This window comes from Lithobates pipiens, unplaced genomic scaffold, assembly GCF_037356315.1.
Source record: "Lithobates pipiens isolate NorthernLeopardFrog02 unplaced genomic scaffold, aLitPip1_a1.2 Scaffold_13, whole genome shotgun sequence".
NCBI classification, from domain to species: Eukaryota; Metazoa; Chordata; class Amphibia; order Anura; family Ranidae; genus Lithobates; species Lithobates pipiens.
The window spans coordinates 119,522,050-119,539,782 of NW_027507718.1; the positions used below are offsets into that span (position 1 = coordinate 119,522,050).

The 17,733-nt window shown below is 40.1% G+C and overlaps 1 protein-coding gene across 4 annotated transcripts in view; it reads right to left on the reverse strand.

Moving 5' to 3' along the window:
* The window catches only part of RFXANK (regulatory factor X associated ankyrin containing protein), a 30,927-nt gene continuing 13,194 nt past the window's right edge, over window positions 1–17,733 (reverse strand). For 3 of the 4 annotated variants that reach the window (XM_077475455.1, XM_077475454.1, XM_077475457.1), the window contains 6 exons: window positions 15,489–15,554; window positions 15,287–15,387; window positions 10,015–10,140; window positions 6,692–6,758; window positions 5,540–5,620; window positions 2,116–2,447 (listed from right to left, as the gene is read on the reverse strand). In XM_077475455.1, the coding sequence (XP_077331581.1) occupies window positions 2,287–2,447; window positions 5,540–5,620; window positions 6,692–6,758; window positions 10,015–10,140; window positions 15,287–15,387; window positions 15,489–15,554 (602 nt within the window). In that variant the 3' untranslated portion in view covers window positions 2,116–2,286. Of the gene's footprint in view, window positions 1,627–2,115; window positions 2,448–5,539; window positions 5,621–6,691; window positions 6,759–10,014; window positions 10,141–15,286; window positions 15,388–15,488; window positions 15,555–17,733 lie in introns of those variants that run through there. The other variant, XM_077475456.1, reaches the window with a different exon arrangement.

A 17,733-nucleotide genomic window follows, 5' to 3' on the forward strand; every position in this document is an offset into this window, starting at 1 on the left:
TAGTTTATAAAAAATATTGTAATATGATGAACCAAATCAAGTTATACATAAATGCCTAAGTGACAATACTGAAATAGCAGACACTTGTGCTTTTCTTTACAAGTTCAAATTGTGATTTCTGCCCACTGTTATGTATCCACTTGTATATTAAGTAGTATTCCACTGCCTATTGGGGCTAAACAGTCTGATTTATTTTTTTGCTGCTCAGCACTGTTCAAGAAATTAATGCTTCTACACACTCTGTAAAGCCCTGTGTAATATTAAATGAAAGTGACTAAAATTTAAATAAGCCACCCTGTAGAAGACCATTACTCATACTTGCCAGTCTTGCTGCTGTTGACCCCAATCTGAAATCTGTTCTAGCATAACATTGGTTTCTTTGCCAGCCACTACAGCACTAGTGCATCCCTACAGCTCTCATTCACCTTTAACCAGAATAATGCAAAGCTCCGCTCCAGCTCTCAGTATATCTTTCTCCATCCAATCCCAAGTGAGGAGCTGCCATTCGGCTCATTAAAACCTAGAAAAACCCTGCATACAAAAACTTGTGGCCTGCACAAGAGGCTTCAATCCTGCATAAAACCTAATGCACAGCCCGCCTTGGCTTCTTACTTGCCTTTATGAGTTTCTGAACACTCACTTTTTTTTTTTTTCCTTTCTTTCTTTTTGACACTTCTGCTCTGAAAGGAAGAGCGCACAGGGCAAAGCTTCCTGAGAAGTAAGATGGCATTATTCTAACACAGGAGAGGAGATTTTTTGGGTTTGAGATTGTTGCACAACTTGTTGCCGACTGCCCACCCAGTTGCTCTCAGTCACCACTGTGCCTAATAATCCATTATTTGTGTTTTTTTTAAAAAACAGTTCCCAATGAAACCCAACAAAATGATGGCTTTATGTAGACCCCATAAAATCGTTATTCAGAATCAATCCAGAGCCCATGTCATATGTCTTTTTTTGAGACCTTTGATAAATTCTGGAATTTCTTTTCTGTTACATTGCCAAACTTCTGCATGCATATGGCCAACATTATACCTGATTGAAGCACGTATATATTTTTATGTAAATAAAGCAGTGCGATGTAGATACGCAGCTTTAACTTAATGAAAATATACTAGATATCTCCAGGGTTTAAAGGGCTCTAGATCAAATAAACCTTCCACCTAAAATGAAGGATGACCTGTTTTACCATGATAATGTTTTCAATGTTGCTGATCAATGCTGGAGTTCCAGAAGACGATATGCTAAAATGCCACCTACACAGGCCCTCCATTATCATGGCTGGGCAAGGCACTTTTACCAAGGGCAGCAGCCAACATTTAAAGTGTCATTCCTGCTGCCCAACACAAGCCATGGAATTTTTCCTTCAATATACTGTGTTGGATACATTGATTAAAGATATTCCTATTCTGAATGTGCATTCTTCTGTCAAGTGCTTCAATAAAGTCTTTTCCTTTACAAAAGAAATGCCAGCTTGCTTAGTATGTTGGGTTTCATCTTGTCCATGACCTCTGTCAGATGTCTCAGCAGATGAAGATGAGCTCATACATCTCTCTACTTATTTCTCTCAACTGTGTCACACTTGGCTCTGAAACAATTTCAGGATGTGATGTTCAATGACCTGTTGGACTAGAGAAAATTGTAACGCCATAAGCTTGACAAAAAACAATCTCAGGTCCATTATCTCTCTGTTTTCTAACTCTATATTGGCTTCCAGGGTTATGTCTATCTTCTTTGTGTCAACAGTATTAAATATACCTTCAGCACAGAAACCATGTTATAGTTACAGCACAGACCCGTTTTCTTTAATGCAAGTAGCAATAATAGAACATGCCCCGTATCTATATACTATAACCGGTAGGCAATTTGGTCACTTCAGCTGTTGTGAAACTACAAGTTCCATGAGGCATTGCAAGAAATAGACCATCACAGGCATGATGGGATTTGTTTAACCTCGGCTGGAGTGTCAAAGTCATCTACTTCTGTACTAAACTATGCAAAATTGTTTAAACAAGGAATACACTGCTCCAGGTGAGCAATCACTGCAGTCTGGATGCAAGCCATGGCTTGCCACCGATAATCAATGAGAAGAAAAGAATGGCTGCACACCAACACAGGAACATTCCAACAAGTTTATTGCAAATAAACAAATGACAGCCAACAAGACAGAGTGCCCGAACCCAGGAGGTGGCGTGTATCACACTTTCCTCAGTGCTTCTTCAAACCTGAACTTGTTGGAATGTTCCTTTGGTGTGCAGCCATTCTTTTCTTCTCATAGTAATTTTGAGCCTAAGGTCTCACAGGAACACAGCGGGACACCTCCCCTCCATGACAGGTTCCACCAGCTCCAGATCCAAATGTGGGCGGCTGCGGGTTGGGTCCTCCTGCCTCCTCCATGGCTTGTTCCCCGCATCTCCTGCAGCTCTCTCCCCCCAGCCTGAAAGTACAGACTACAGGGATTCTAATTAGTCAGCACCGTCACATGGACAGCGCTTTGGCTCAAAATTACTATGACAAGCCTACTATGACAGGAGAAGTGCGGGGAAACCGCATAAGATTCAGACAATCTCACCGACACGTTTTGGGTGGAGCACGGAGTCAGATGCAGAACGGTTAATGAATTGTCATTCATTTGGACTTTATGTATTTATGGTGTGCCATTAAACATTACAGTGCTTTGAAAAAGTATTCATACCCCTTGAGATTTTCCACATTTTATCATGTTACAACCAAAAACGTATGTATTTTATTGGGATTTTATGTGATAGACCAACACAAAGTGGCCCGTAATTGTGAAGTGGAAGGAAAATGATAAATGGTTTTCAAACTTTTTTTTACAAATAAATATCTGAAAAGTGTGGCATGCATTTGTATTCAACCCCCTTCACTCGAATACCCCTAACTAAAGTCTAGTGGAACCAATTGCTTTCAGAAGTCACCTAATTAGTAAATAGAGTCCACCTGTGTGTAATGTAATCTCAGTATAACTACAGCTGTTATGTGAAGCCCTCAGAGGTTTGATAGAGAACCTTAGTGAACAAACAGCACCATGAAGGCCGAGGAACACACCAGACAGACCAGGGATAAAGTTGTGGAGAAGTTTAAAGCAGGGTTACAAAAAAAAATTATATATAGCCCAAGCTTTGAACATCTCACAGAGCACTGTTCAATCCATCATCCGAAAATGGAAAGGGTATGGCACAACTGCAAACCTACCAAGACATGACCGTCCACCAAAATTGACAGGCTGGGCAAGGAGAGCATTAATCAGAGAAGCAGCCAAGGGGCCCATGGTAACTCTGGAGGAGCTACAGAGATCTATAGCTCAGGCGGGAGAATCTGTCCACAACACAACTATTAGTCGTGCACTCCTATGGGGGTTATTTACAAAAGGCAAATTCACTTTTCACTGCAAGTGCACTTGGAAGTGCAGTCGCTGTAGATCCGAGGGGGACATGCAAGGAAAATAAACAGCATTTTAGTTTCTACATAATTGGACGATAAAATCAGCAGAGCTTCCCCTTATTTCAGATCCACCCCTCAGATTTACAGCGACTGCACTTGTAGTGCAAAGTGGATTTGCCTTTCGTAAATAACCCCCACTGTGAAACGTGGTAGCAGCATATTGTAGGGATGCTTTTCTTCAGCAGGGACAGGAAAGTTGATCAGAGTTGATGGGAAGATGGATGGAGCTAAATACTGGCCAATATTAAAAGAAAACCTGTTAGAGTCTGCAAAAGTCTTGAGGCTGGGGCGGAGGTTCACCTTCCAGCAGGACAACAACCCTAAACATACAGCCAGAGCCACAATGGAATGGTTTAGATCAAAGCATATTCATGTGTTAGAATGGCCCAGTCAAAGTCCAGACCTAAATCCAATTGAGAATCTGTGACAAGACTTGAAAATTGCTGTTCACAGACGCTCTCCATCCAACCTGACAGAGCTTGAGCTATTTTGCAAAGAAGAATGGGTAAAAATGTCACCCTCTAGATGTGCAAAGCTGGTAGAGACATCCCCAGAAAGGCTTGCAGTTGTAATTGCAGCAAAAGGTGGTTCTACAAAGTACTGAATACAAATGCACGCCACACTTTTCAGATATTTGTAAAAAAATATTTGAAAATCATTTTCCTTCCACTTCACAATTATATCCCAATTTAAAAGTGTTCAGGTGTGACCTCATATCATATGGTTTTGGTAAATCTAAAGGAAAATTGTACAAGAAAAATGTGTAGCCAGCTTTAGAGTAATAATTTCACAGGCCCATGCAGTTTTAAGGATTGACATGTTTGGTATTTACTCAAAGCAACCTCAAATTTCTCTATACTTCACAAAAAATGGGCAAGATATTGCCTTTGTGTTCACTAAAATCAACTTTAATAAATTATTATTATTTTTTTACTGAAAATATGGGTTTGATGAACAGTTGTGCATAATCGCGTTACAGAAAAATAAATACTAATAAAACTACCAACATTTAAATTTACCAAGGTCTCTGGTTTGACCAAATTTTGTATATAAATGTGTTGGGAGATTTGAGGTAATCTTCAGCTCTAAAATGTGTATTTTAACATGTGTGGAAAAAAATTTAAAAATATGCAGCTCTGGTAGCAAAAGGGTTAAAGCCTAATTTAGCTCCACTATGGGATGGTTAAACAGATTTTAATAAGAATGCTGGCTACAAGCAGGCTTAAGTTAGGTTCAGCACAACTTGAAGTTTGTTGAAAGCCTACAAGTAGTTAAAGTGTAAGGTGAACTTACGCTGGACCCCCTCCCTGCTAACCTGGAGTCCAGTGATCACCTGCTCTGACACATCAGATAGCCGATTTACCGGTCCTGGGATTTAAAATCCCCGTGGCTTTCTCTGCTCTTCTCCAGTGCAGACAGGACAGGCTAGGCGGGTTCTGATTGGTCGACGGCGCCGATCAAATAGAATGCCTTCTTTACCTTTAGGAGATTAAGCCAAGGGGATTTTTAGTCTCCAGACCGGTGAAGCGGCTGTCCAATGTGTCAGAGTGGGTGGTCGCCGGACTCCAGGTCAGTGGGACCAGAGGGGATGGGGAAGGGGGTCCAGTGTAAGTTCACCTTACAGATTTTTCTGTAAAGGTGAACTTGCCCTTTAATTTAAACTCCTATTAATATCTATGTCTACACTCCTAAAACTGAAAGATGCTTTTTCTCTTTCACTGCCAGCATATGAAATATGCCTGCAGCAGCAGGGGTGTTTTACAGACACTCCTAGCTGCTTCCACAGACCCCCAGTAGTGCGGTCTCCCCCATCCCTACATACATACAAAATGTAAACATGTCGGGACTGCCCAAGTATGAAAATGTTGATGGCTACACGTTACAGATTGCTGCATGCATCGAAGTTAAAGCAATAATTATAGGGCCATTATTCAGTTATCTATAACTAATATACACTACGTACTACCCCATGACCAGCATGTTAACGTTATAAAAGGTGAATGTTGAAGTTTTGTAATATGAATGCTGATAATTATAAGCACAGCTTCTGTGTTCAGTGAAATCATATTTCATATACCTTTTTTATGACCCAGTGCCACAGCAAGATCCATTGGGGTATATCCAGAATCTGCCTCCATAGTTATGTCAGATCCTCTCTCTGTTGGTATAAAATAAGCATGTTTAAAATAAAAATAAATAAATAAAAAGTTTCAAAATGTACAAAAACACACTCGTAATTCAAAAATCTATCAGTGAGGCTGACTTTATAAAAAGGACCACATGTTGCACATTCATAACCCCCCTTAGTGCCGGTTCACACTGTGGCAACCTGTCTTGCGACTTAGCTGTCTGACAAGTCGCGCTCCATGCAGTTCAATGGAACCATTCTAATAGGAGCGACTCAAGTCGCTCCGACTTAGAAAAAGGTTCCTGTACTACTTTGGGGCAACTTCGGAACAGCTTGCATTGACTTCTATTAAAGAATTTGTTTGCAAGAGGTGGTCAGGTCGTGCTGTGTGGGGTGGCTTCAGAGTCGGACATCCAGTGTGAACCGGCACTTACTGTTAAAGGAGCTCATTTGGCTGGGCTTCTCCTATAGGTCATAAGAGTGCAATTGGTTTTGCCCCCCCCGTGACCCATTTTCAGCAGAGAGCGGTCTGAACTCCGCTCTCTGCTGACATCACACAGAACAGTCCAGTCATCATGACAATAAAGTTTGGATCTGCCAGGTGCCTGGACTCAGCGCTCCAGTGAGCGTGGAGGAGCAGAGTGCAAAGCTGCTGACTGACAGGCAGCAGCTCTCCGCTCGGGGAGCTGAGAGAACAGAGCCATCAGCGAGTGCAGACGCCGGGGGACAGATGCAGCATCCACCTAGGTAAGCATGATGGGTTTAACAAAAAAAAAAAAAAAACATATTTTTTAACAACCACAAATCACAGCCCCTCAATGTATTATGTGCTTCGTATAATATATATATATATATATATATATATATATATATATAATCTCACACTATAATTTGCTAGCTACTAGTGCATTACAGTGTTACAATACGATTTGTTGCTTTCCTCTACATTTGTTTAGGAAACCTTAAAACAGAAGTGTCATGATGTAGAAAAGAATGCTTTTATGTATTCCTTCACATGCACCCTTGCCTTCTCCAAAACAATCTAGACCACTTCACTGACAGAATATTTCAGCTAGGGAAAAAAGGTTTTCAAAATATTACCCAACAACACCTCCACACATTTCACATGATTCCCTCTTACAGCATACAGTAATGGTGTCCCTCCATTCTGCAACAAAAAAGATGGTTTAGGTAAGAAACTTGCAGTGTGTGCATATTTGTGTCAAAATAACTAGCTCAGTTGTGGTAACCAGTTCCCACCTAGCCTATAGCAAAATGAGGGCCGGGTGGGACTTTTGTTGTTCTGGGTGGACATCATATGTTGTCCTCCAAGAACATGCCACGCGTGGGGCCGCACAGCCACCACCGGACACACTCGATGATTGATCACTATACCAGCCCACTGCCTCCAATAAGTGATTGCTGTGACCAATTACAGTAGATCATATGACAATTGTCACAATGGATGGCTTACTTTCATTGTATACAATTGTGTTGCTAACTGTGATTGGTCTGTACCATGCCATTAGCTTTGGCCAATCACAGCTAATTACTAACAAGATACTGAATGAATCAGTTTTATTCAGTAAAAATGGTTGCTTGCACTAATGAAATTAACTAGCATAAGGAATTACAATGTGTGAAAAAAATCATGATCACTTCCCCAGAGTAGTACAGTGTTACTATGATAACACTGTATTGCTCTGGTCACAGTGTGTTTAAAAATAAATAAAAACAAAAAACTATTTATTTTTGTATATTTTTACATAAGGTCACCAGTCAGTGTCTCTAATCACCACTACACCAGTGACAACACTGTACTGTATTGTTTTAAAGATATACATGCCCCTTTTTTTTTTACATTTATTCATTTTCCAAAAAACTGACAAAAAAAAAAGTGTGACAGCGCTAAAAGCTGAAAATTGGCCTGGGCAGGAAAGGGGTAAAAATGCCCGGTATTGAAGAATTATAAAAATAAAACAAACAGTCATTTGAAGGTTAATTGATCAAAATCAGAAATCCTGAATGTATCCCTCAGGCCTCAACAAGTGCAGTTTCCCTTTCAAATGATGCCGTCAATCAGCAAAATGCCACGGGATCCATATTCCTTCTGGCTTATCTCAACTATTCTTGTTAAAATTCCAACTTTTACTTTGGAAATCAGTAACAGATCTTTAAATCTATAAAACAAAAAAGTTCTCTTTTTTTGGTGTAATTAATATTTTGAAAATGGACGTCACCCCTGGATTCCTATACCCATTTCAAACTGTTCCTATCACAATCCTGCACTCGTTTCTCCAAAAAACTACAATGTCTATACACAAAACTCATCTGGGGGTCAAAACATTTTAGATCATAAAACACTATCTCAGTCCAAATCTAGAGTTGGGTGCAGCACTCCATACATGGCTCTCTATTTTAAGGCTTCTGTACCAACTAGAGTAGCAGACTGGATGCACCCTCATGATACTAAACTCTGAGTGGCACTTAAACAAATCCTCCACCAAGTTGACTTATGGGCTATGTTATGGATTGATTCAAAATTGCAGAAGGATATGCCCCTTAACGGAAAAAATATTGACTATTAGGGATCATCCTGTTTCCTCTTTAGCAATGCAAACATCTGTATTTGCACAAATCTTCCCATAGACTGAGTGCAAGCCTTACAGTGTGGCATTTTCCATGCCACAAACTCCTATCAACTGCCTAATTGGTTACCTGCCAACAGTTTACATTGTTCTTACACCTTCTTTCTGACAGATTCTAACTGACCTCACCCCTACACCTCTTAAAAGTCATCTTGTACAAGAATCCCCTCTTACTCACATAGTTTCGCAATTATACATTATCTTAATACAGAAGACCCACAATGGCCAACTTATACAGTATATACCTTGGTTTGGAAGGTGACATTAGGATCGCAATAGATCCAGAGGACTGAGAAAAAAATGTTGATTCTTTCTCCTGCAAAGCGCAAGAGAAAAATTGCAAAATCCTTACTCATTGGTATAGATGCCCAGCTGTCTTTCATAGTTTTTAACCCTCTGTGCCTGACAGTTGTTGGTAATGCAATACCGCAGTTGGTAACATGACCTATATATATGGTGGAAGGCTGTTTTGAGCCTTGATCCTACACATTGATGCTAGGGTAACATGTACTATGATACCAAATACTCCCATGACCACCTGGTTTGTCCTTTATTCCTGGGGCAATTACATTCATTAAATAAAAAAAATAAAAAAAGTCCTTGCTGCTGCATGTGTGGTTATTCCTAGACATTGGCTAACAGATACCTTCCCCAACTGATTATTTAGGCATACATTCACTTGATCTTTCAACAGTCTGAAGAGTTTTAAGATTGACCACCGTTCCTTTTTCCACAGTTATTTATCTCTTCTCTGCATTTATTCTACCCCACCCAAACCCCGCTCATTCTTTCCCCTTTTCCTTTTTCCCCTATCTTTATGATTTAATTTCTATGTCATGTACAAGCTACAGCTATATCATTAAACCGATGCTCCCACATTGCTCTGAGTTCTTGTTAGAATCAGTCCGATAGTAACATTGTCCTCCCCTTCCTGTTCATATTTAAAAATTCTGAAGGTACATTCCACATAACTGGAAACAAACATATACACACATAATATATAATATATAAATAAATAAATAAAAGCTGAAGAAACCCATATGCAGCTCTATGAATCCCCCTCAATTCCCTACTGTGACTATATCGAATTGCCCATGTTTACATATACTCAGGATATGACATACCCTTTGAATGAACCTTGATTATATGCATCATTACATAAAAACATGCTTTGGTTTTTAATTTAGGTTACTTTTACTACTATAAATAAAATACAATTTTTAACATATGTTTTGTGGGTGCCTTAAAAATCTACGCGATATAGGTTTCTTCAACTTCTTTGTGAAGGTACATTCCCATATTACTATATTTGATATTTGAAATTTTTTTTGGCTTTTTTGTTTATTATTAAATTGACATTAAACTAAAAATCTGCAAGGAAACTGAGTCAATTTTATGTAAACAAGATTAGAAATCATGAAATTGTTTTATAGTCTGGTTTGTCGTCTGTTTCTGAAAGTTCAATTTAAAATCTTTTGAATAAAAAAAAAAAATTAAAAACATTTCTATATATATTTTAAGCTATACAATCTTTATTTAGACACATTTAAAACTTAAGAAGGGATTCCCAGAGGACAGCTGTTTGGCTAAAAAGACAGCACAGCAAAAGCAGCCTCGTTTTCCTTTGAGGCATTACTTTGTATAACTAGACTTTCAGTGCTATCTGTGCCATACCTTTTCACTTGTATTTAAGTTTGAACTCAAGCGGAAAATTACCACACTTTTTTTTTTTTTACCTCATTCTCATTATAGTTATTGTGCCATATATTCACTTACCCAATCATAGATGTTAATGTCTACCTTCTGGTTTAGGAGCAGGGTCACAATATCAGAATATCCTCCAGTGCTGGCCAAGGACAAGGCACTTTCTCGTTCTTTGGCCAGTATATGAGGGTCAGCACCCTTCAAAAAGAAATTAGTATTGTTGAGCATTTTGTGCAGCAGGTCTGGATTTTAAATGTATTTTTGTACAAAAAAAGTCTAATTAGCATGTCATTATATTTCATTCACTATCAATACCATATGGTGTAATCAGATCCCCTAATGTGGTTGATATACCTGTATTTCTTTGTTTTAAAGATATACATGGTCCTTATGTATCTGTTATCAGTTTCCTGCAACTAAGATTAAAGCACTACCCGATGTAGTAACAGAAACTGACTAACAGGGCTTATGCACTGTAGAACTAAGAACCTACCACTTGAATAATTCTCCAGCAGTTGAAATATTTAGCACTTTCTTGAGCTACTGTAAGGAAAAAAAATGATGCACTGTTTGCTGCAGGCATACAATATACTACTGGTATTCTATTAGCCAACAAAAAACGTAACCTTACGCTTCCTGCTCATCATTAAACAACTAATGCAGGATACCCTAGTGGACCTGCTTTGTGTGCATGTTTTTAATGTTGTGGATGGACTAGGCAAGGTCAGGGTAGCCACAAGAATAGTCACTGTGTAAGGTTCAGAGATGGTCTCCCATACAGCAGCAGGCATTGAACTGTCTCTCTATGAAATTACTCTGGGCTGGAGTTAGCTAGCAGAACACAAGGGGGGAATCTACAGTGGACATCCATAAAGGAAAGAAGAAGTCGGCTAATCTTTTGCTGAAAGTGAAAACCTACCAGGCCCTTCCTCCCATTTTGTATCTTGGGTGGCCAAATCCTTTTTTTCTTCTGCTTTCTCTCACATGCATAAAACAAGTTCATAAATGAACTAAAAATCATTCATATTTTCAAAGGCCAGCAAATGGTAGAGTCAAGGTGTTGATGTTGGAATTGTGTGTCCCACGTGGAACAAATGTTTATCAAAATAGGATTTTAGGTTTATAAAAACAAGATTCAGAGCATTGAGATGCACGATATGACTGATGCACCTTCGTGTGGAAAGAGGCTTGTCTAAAAACTTGGTGGACTTTCAGCCACCTGACCTTGCTGCTAGACAAGGAATAAAGCTAGGAAGGGTCTCAACTTGAAGGCTGCTGGAGTGAAGAAACGAGAGTGGATTCCTAACTGATAATGAGGGAAAAGACAGTCTGTTCCTTCGGCTTTTCCTGCTGTCACCAGTAGCATCATTGATATTGGTATTGAGCAGATTCGAAGAGACGCTGTCTCTCCAAGGCCCATTCAAACCAGATGCGGGTTCTGCAGTCCAGTACTTTGGCCAAGTTCTAAACATGTGTCCTTACATTAGACCCATATGGAAGGGAAGTGTCCACAGGATTAACTGCACCAGTGATAGGATCCTTTTTAGGAATTTCAACCAGTTAGCCACAGCCTGGCAAAGGAAAAAGTCACAACCAAGATGTGAGGTGAGGAGCAGGGCCCATCAGCAAGAACAGTGTTCTAAAAATGAACAGCGTATTGTTTAGGTTTTTTAAAGCAAACCTTTCCCCCTTTCAATAAAATTCACACAAGCGTGCAGCTCTGCATACTGGTGTAAAATCATCCAACATGTTTTTTTTATTTGTGCACTTCCTGGTTTACCTGAAGGCAAGACTGACATAGCCCTGGTCTGACAGATGTCCCCTGGGAAGGCAATGTCACCCACCAGTGCCTATAGGGGAGTCCCTTTCCTACCTTGTGATATCTGAAGAAAAAAAAAAAAAAAAAGTGTTTTTGCAGGCTAGCTTAATTTTTATATGCATGCATGATGTGAAGCGCATGAGCTCATGAGCCTCATTTCACACATCTGTTTAAAAAAAATAGATGTCAGCACAGATGTCTATGTTGTTTTAGAAAATGTTGTCAAAGATTCTCAGGGACTCATGTGTTTACTTATGCTGTTCATTTTTACTGCTCCCCTCTCGACAAGCTCTGGTTTGTGATGAACTTAAAATAAACCTATTTTCAACCTAACAATAATGTCACCTGCCTCAGCTTGTGCATGCACCATACCAAATGGTTTTCGTGTTTTATTTTAAAGACAGCATGAGTTGATGATCAGCGAGGGACACAAGTGCTGAGAGACTCAGGAGTCCATGGGAGGCAGTAGCAGGCTGGTACTACTAACTTTGTTCGTTTTAGTTAGTAGAATGTTTTTAGGGATTTTAGGCAGTCAGGTTTATTAGGTGGAGGAAGAGGAAAATCTGCTTTAATGACAGGTACATCTGTCACTGGTATAGTGCTTGCTTTTTTTAAGGTGGGACACTGCCAGATTCAAACTGGGAATAATTCACTTTTGAGCAAAATCATATTCCAAAAGTTCACAAGGTTAATAAACAATGGGGGGGGGGGGCACATAGCTTGTAAGGGTGTTTTCAATCTCTGATCAGAGTGATTCTGAGTCAAAGTCTTTGTGGGTAAATCATATTACAGACTTTGTTGAGGAAGGGGCTAGAGTGCGTTGTGGCCTTTGCGAATAATTAGGTGACTTTGAACATAACGTTTTACATGACTGTAGTGAAAGCCGCAGCTGAAAGGGAAAAGCAACCAGTCACGCTACATACAGCTAAAGAGGTCACCGATGATGGAATAAACTCTAGGTTGCAGACGTCGGCTTGTGAACAACAGTCTTGGAGCCATTAGAGTTTGAGCTGGGATTACTCAAAGCAGTAAGGCAACCTAAAACTCAGGATGCAAACCAAGGTCTTGGGTACCGATGAAGCCCAAACAGCTGATAAAAATCTACTCACAAAGTAAGTCTTCAGACAAGGTCATACCTGGGGATGTGCCACAGCTCTGGACCTGGAGAGTGCAGCTAACTTTTACAAATGCCCCAATTCAGAGTCCAGTGTTTAAAGGTCACTCCTTGGTAGCCCCGCAATGTTCAGTCTAGTGAGGTCCAGGTATGGCAAAGCAAAGTCAAACTGAGGAAAGGCTGACCTAGATAGCTGTGTTTATTATTCAGCTCAGCAGCGATGAAGTCAGAAACTTGATTAAGGAAAAAAAAATGGTACCTAGCAAAAAGGTTAGACTGCTGAGCTGAACAGGAAGAAAAGGTGTCTGCCCTTCTAGGACACTAGCAAAAAAAGAATGAGGAATGTTGGGAGTATATACTGAGCTGCCAATCCATCTGTAGGCAGCACTCCTTCAATGAATGAGAAACAAATGGGCTTTAAAACGGTTTGTACTGTGAAGTGAATTATTCTAAAAGATCTAAATAGAATATATCAAAGACTCTAAAGTCCAATATCAGTCAATTTCTAACAGCTTACAAGGCTGCCATCTGTGCCGCTGATGTGAGCTTTAATCACTTAAGGATCACCCGTACACTTCTACAGGGCAGCTCTTCTGTACAGAAACACACACACACACACACACACACACACGCGCACACACGCGCACACACGCGCACACACACGCGCACACACGCGCGCGCACACACGAAATTCTGCACTTCCACCTGAAGGGTGGGTGCAAGCCGCTGGCAGCCTGCTTCTGCTGTAACAGCAGAAGCAGATCTGCGTGTGCCAGGCACAGGATGTCTGCCAGGACCCACCAATCATCAGGTGGAGACACAGAACAGAGCTCTGCCTATGTAAACAAGGCAGATCTCTGTTCTGACAGGGGGAGAAAGGGATAGATTTTGTGTCCCTGTAAAGCAGGGAATAAAATGCATCACTTCCCTGAGTAAAAGCAGCAGACATAGTACATTAAAACACTGGCTAGGCTCACAATTAACCCTTTGATTGTCCTAGATGGTTTACCCTTTTCTTGCCAGTGTCAATAGTACAGGAACAGTGCATATATTTAGCACTGATCATTTTATTAGTGTCACTGGTTCCCACAAAGTGTCAAAAGTGCCAGTTAACGTCTGACTATCTGCTGCAATATTGCAGTACTGCTATAAGTCGCTGCTCGCCATAATTACTGGTATAAACAAATTAAAATGAATAAAAATTCCAGTACATATACACACCATAGTTTGTAGACACTATAACTTTTGCACAAACCAATCAATATACACTTATTGGGATTTTTTTTTACCAAAAATATGCCTAAATATATGAATTTGATTTTTTTATTGGATCTGTTTTATAGAAGAAAGTAAAAAAAATATATTATATATTTATTTATTTTGTTTATAAATGCAAAAAATACAGGCGGTGATCAAATACCACCAAAGAAAGCTCTATTTGGGGGAACAACATGATATACATTTTATTTAGGTACAGCGATGCATGATCGCTCAAATGTCAGTTAAAGTGGATGTAAACCCGAAATTGTATTTTTTTTTGTCTGGCACAATATAGAGTATGGGATTTCAGATCAGCTGTGCCCAGTCTTGCCACAAAGAGTTAATCCAGCTCTGAGCAATCCTCATATCTTTTTTCAGTGAAATAAAACAGACAAACTGTGAAAACGTTGTCCGTTCCTCCCCCTTGCTGTGAGTGACAGGTGATTTACTTATCTCATGCACTAGCCTAAGAAACGCATTATTTTTTAATTCCCACCCCCACTCCTTTCTTCAGCAGCTCTGCAAGGATTGGCTGTTCCACACCTCAGCATGATTGGGCATGCTGAAGTCATGTGAGGACTTTTCTGGGTTTTGACTGGTTGTGAGTGATCATAGCAGTTCAGTGTAAGAAATACACAGGAGAAAATGCATGTTGATAAGGGGAGTGTAGAGGTGGGCGGGGAGTCTACTGACATCACGACTCCAACCACTGGGCCCTGGAAAACAGACCCACCCACAAACTCTGCAGTTTTTCGGGCCTCATAGCAGACAGAGGGGAGACATTTGACAGATAAGTATACATGCAGGAGGCATGTATATCCTTCTAGATAACCAATATTGCAGTAGTTTAGAAAGGATGAGAGTGGGTTTACATCCACTTTAACGTAATGCAGTGCCATATCACAAAAAAATGGCCTGGTCATAAAGGGGAGTAAATCTTCTGGAGGTCAAGTGGTTAAAGATGAATTCCTTCATAATGTTAATAGTTACAGAGATTAACGGTGAACACAGGTTTGTTTTCAAGTGCTCTTTCAGAATATGTAAATACTAAAGTGTGCATCATTTGGGTACAGGTTGAATTAATTTAAAGTTGTTTAAATCCACATTTAAATATAAGGCCATTCTTCAATAGCTACAAACAAAAACCCTACCATTTCCAAGAGATAACGAACAGTTTCAATTTCTCCAAAAGCAGCAGCCCACATTAGAGGAGTAAAACCTCGCTCATCTGGTCGATTTATTAGAGTGTCATCTTGGGGGGGGGGGAAAAAAACAAAGTTTAAAGAAACAGTAGACTTGCCCACACCATAGCACACACAGTGTTAACAATTGTGTAAAATGAGAGGAAAATACCTTTCTGTAGATATTCCTTAAGCTGAGTCAGCTCCCCCTGGGCTGCAACCTGATGTACAGATAGGGCTGGTAAAAAGGGACAAACAATCAACCCAATACTCATTTAAAAAGCTGATCTTTCTATTAATAAAATATTGACCCTCTGAAATTAAGCATAAGGGACTTATAATAGGCTTGCATGCTCACCTACATTTAATTTGAACTTGGCTCATGCGAAGTGGTGAATCTGTATCTAAATCCAAGAATTGCAGCGTCCCAGTACCACAGCCACTGCAATAGTTTACTTTCAGGCTTTTCTCCCCTTTTATTTTCATTTGCCAGCAACACACTTTCTGTACTACAGTGACAACACTCACTGTCTTTAAAGATGAAGTATTGTCACCCAAGGCTGCTCTCTCCTAATTTGGACTAAAGAACACCTCCATCGCGTCCTATGTCCATACCATAGAAGGGAGGTGTTTTGTACTTCACAGGAGCATACCGATAACAGTGTCTGAGATTTTAGTGTAGAATGAACAGAGTAGCACTGGACAAAACCTTTTTGATTGTATATTTACCTGCACAGAAAAGGAGCAAATAGTAGTTCAGTGCTGTGGTTTACACACCATTGAAGCATCAGCTGGAACTGGACACCTAGGAGCCTATTTGTACAAGAATTACATAGCAATTTGCCCAGAGCAAGTACATGTACATTAGTACTGTGCAAAAGGGAGCAAAAAAGCAAATGTTATTAGGCAATTACCTGTGCTGGCTGAATGTTTTTAATGGATTTAAAAACAGAAAATACCACATTTAGCCAAATGCAGTATTTTCCATTTTACATCAATGGAAAACTTTTGCCCGGAACAGGAATTAGCCTAATAATATTAATTTTCCCTCATTTGCACAGAATAAATGTACATGCACTTTTACTGGATAACCTACTATGCATTTTTTTAATAGACCCCCTTTGAGTATTGTCACTAATGAGCTGTCTTCAGTAGAACTATTTACGAATCAGATTCACACTTTTTCTACTGCAGATTATGAAAGGAAAAAAATCTCATTAGCTGCTATGGCAATGCTTTAAATGCAGCTCAGTGTATCTAGGTACTTATAAACATAGAAGCTCATGCAGTAGCTGTGACTTGGGTAATGTTATCTTCCTATCCAGGACAGCAATGCAAGAGAACCAAAACTAACATGATCAGGCATTTTAGTTAACGTTTGTTTGAACATGGAGCAGTATGGCTCAGCTTTATTGCTGGCCATACACAACAAGTTTTTGCAGTTTTAACCAGCTACTGATCACAAAGAGGACTGGACCGATTAAAGTGTATCTAAATCTAAGAACAAAAATAGATAGTACTGCAAGCTTACCTGTCCTTAGATGTGGTAGCTGCATTATTTTAAATTAATTTAAAACATTTTTTCTTTATTTTAACTTCGTAATGCTGGTATTACCCAACTTCCTGTCTAGGGTGACAACAGTACTAAGAAGCATTGTAACCCTAAAAATGGGAGTAACTACGTAACATTGTGTTAGGACTAGGGTTGCACCGATATCCTTTTTTTTTTTTTAAAGACCGAGTACAAATACCGATACTTTTTGTTTTGTCACATGACAGTAGCACTGATAGGTGGCACTGAGGCGTGTCAGTAATTTATTATTTTTACATTTAAATATTTACTTATCACAATTTTTCCTTTTTTTTCTGTAATCAACCCTGTTGGGGGGGGAGGGGGGGCTTTGGTGAGATATCAGGGGTCTAAAATAAACCCCTGACATCTCCCTTTTGAGACAGAGAAAGGGACCAAGGACACAGATTCTCCAGTCCCTTTCTCTGCAGCCTCAGCTGTACTGAAGATGAATGCAGAGGAGACAGAGGCTCCTCTCCATTCAGAAACTTAAAGGGGTTGTAAAGGTAAATGTTTTTTCACCTTAATGCATTCTATGCATTAAGGTGAAAAAACATCTCACACTGCCGGCACCCCCAGTCCCCCCGTTTTACTTACCTGACCCCTCGAAAATCCCGCGCTCGCCCCCGCCGTCCTCTTCGCCGCTCAGCCTGGCTGCTGATTGGCTGGAGTGGATGGATTGAAAGCAGCGCAGCCATTGGCTCGCGCTGCTGTCAATCACATCCAATGACGCAGCGCGCCGGGGGGCGGGGCCTTGTGATACAGCGAGCGGCTATAGCCGCCGGCTGTATCATGGGAGCGCGCCCGCAGTGCTTCTCACCAATGCGAGGGAGCTCGCATTAACGTG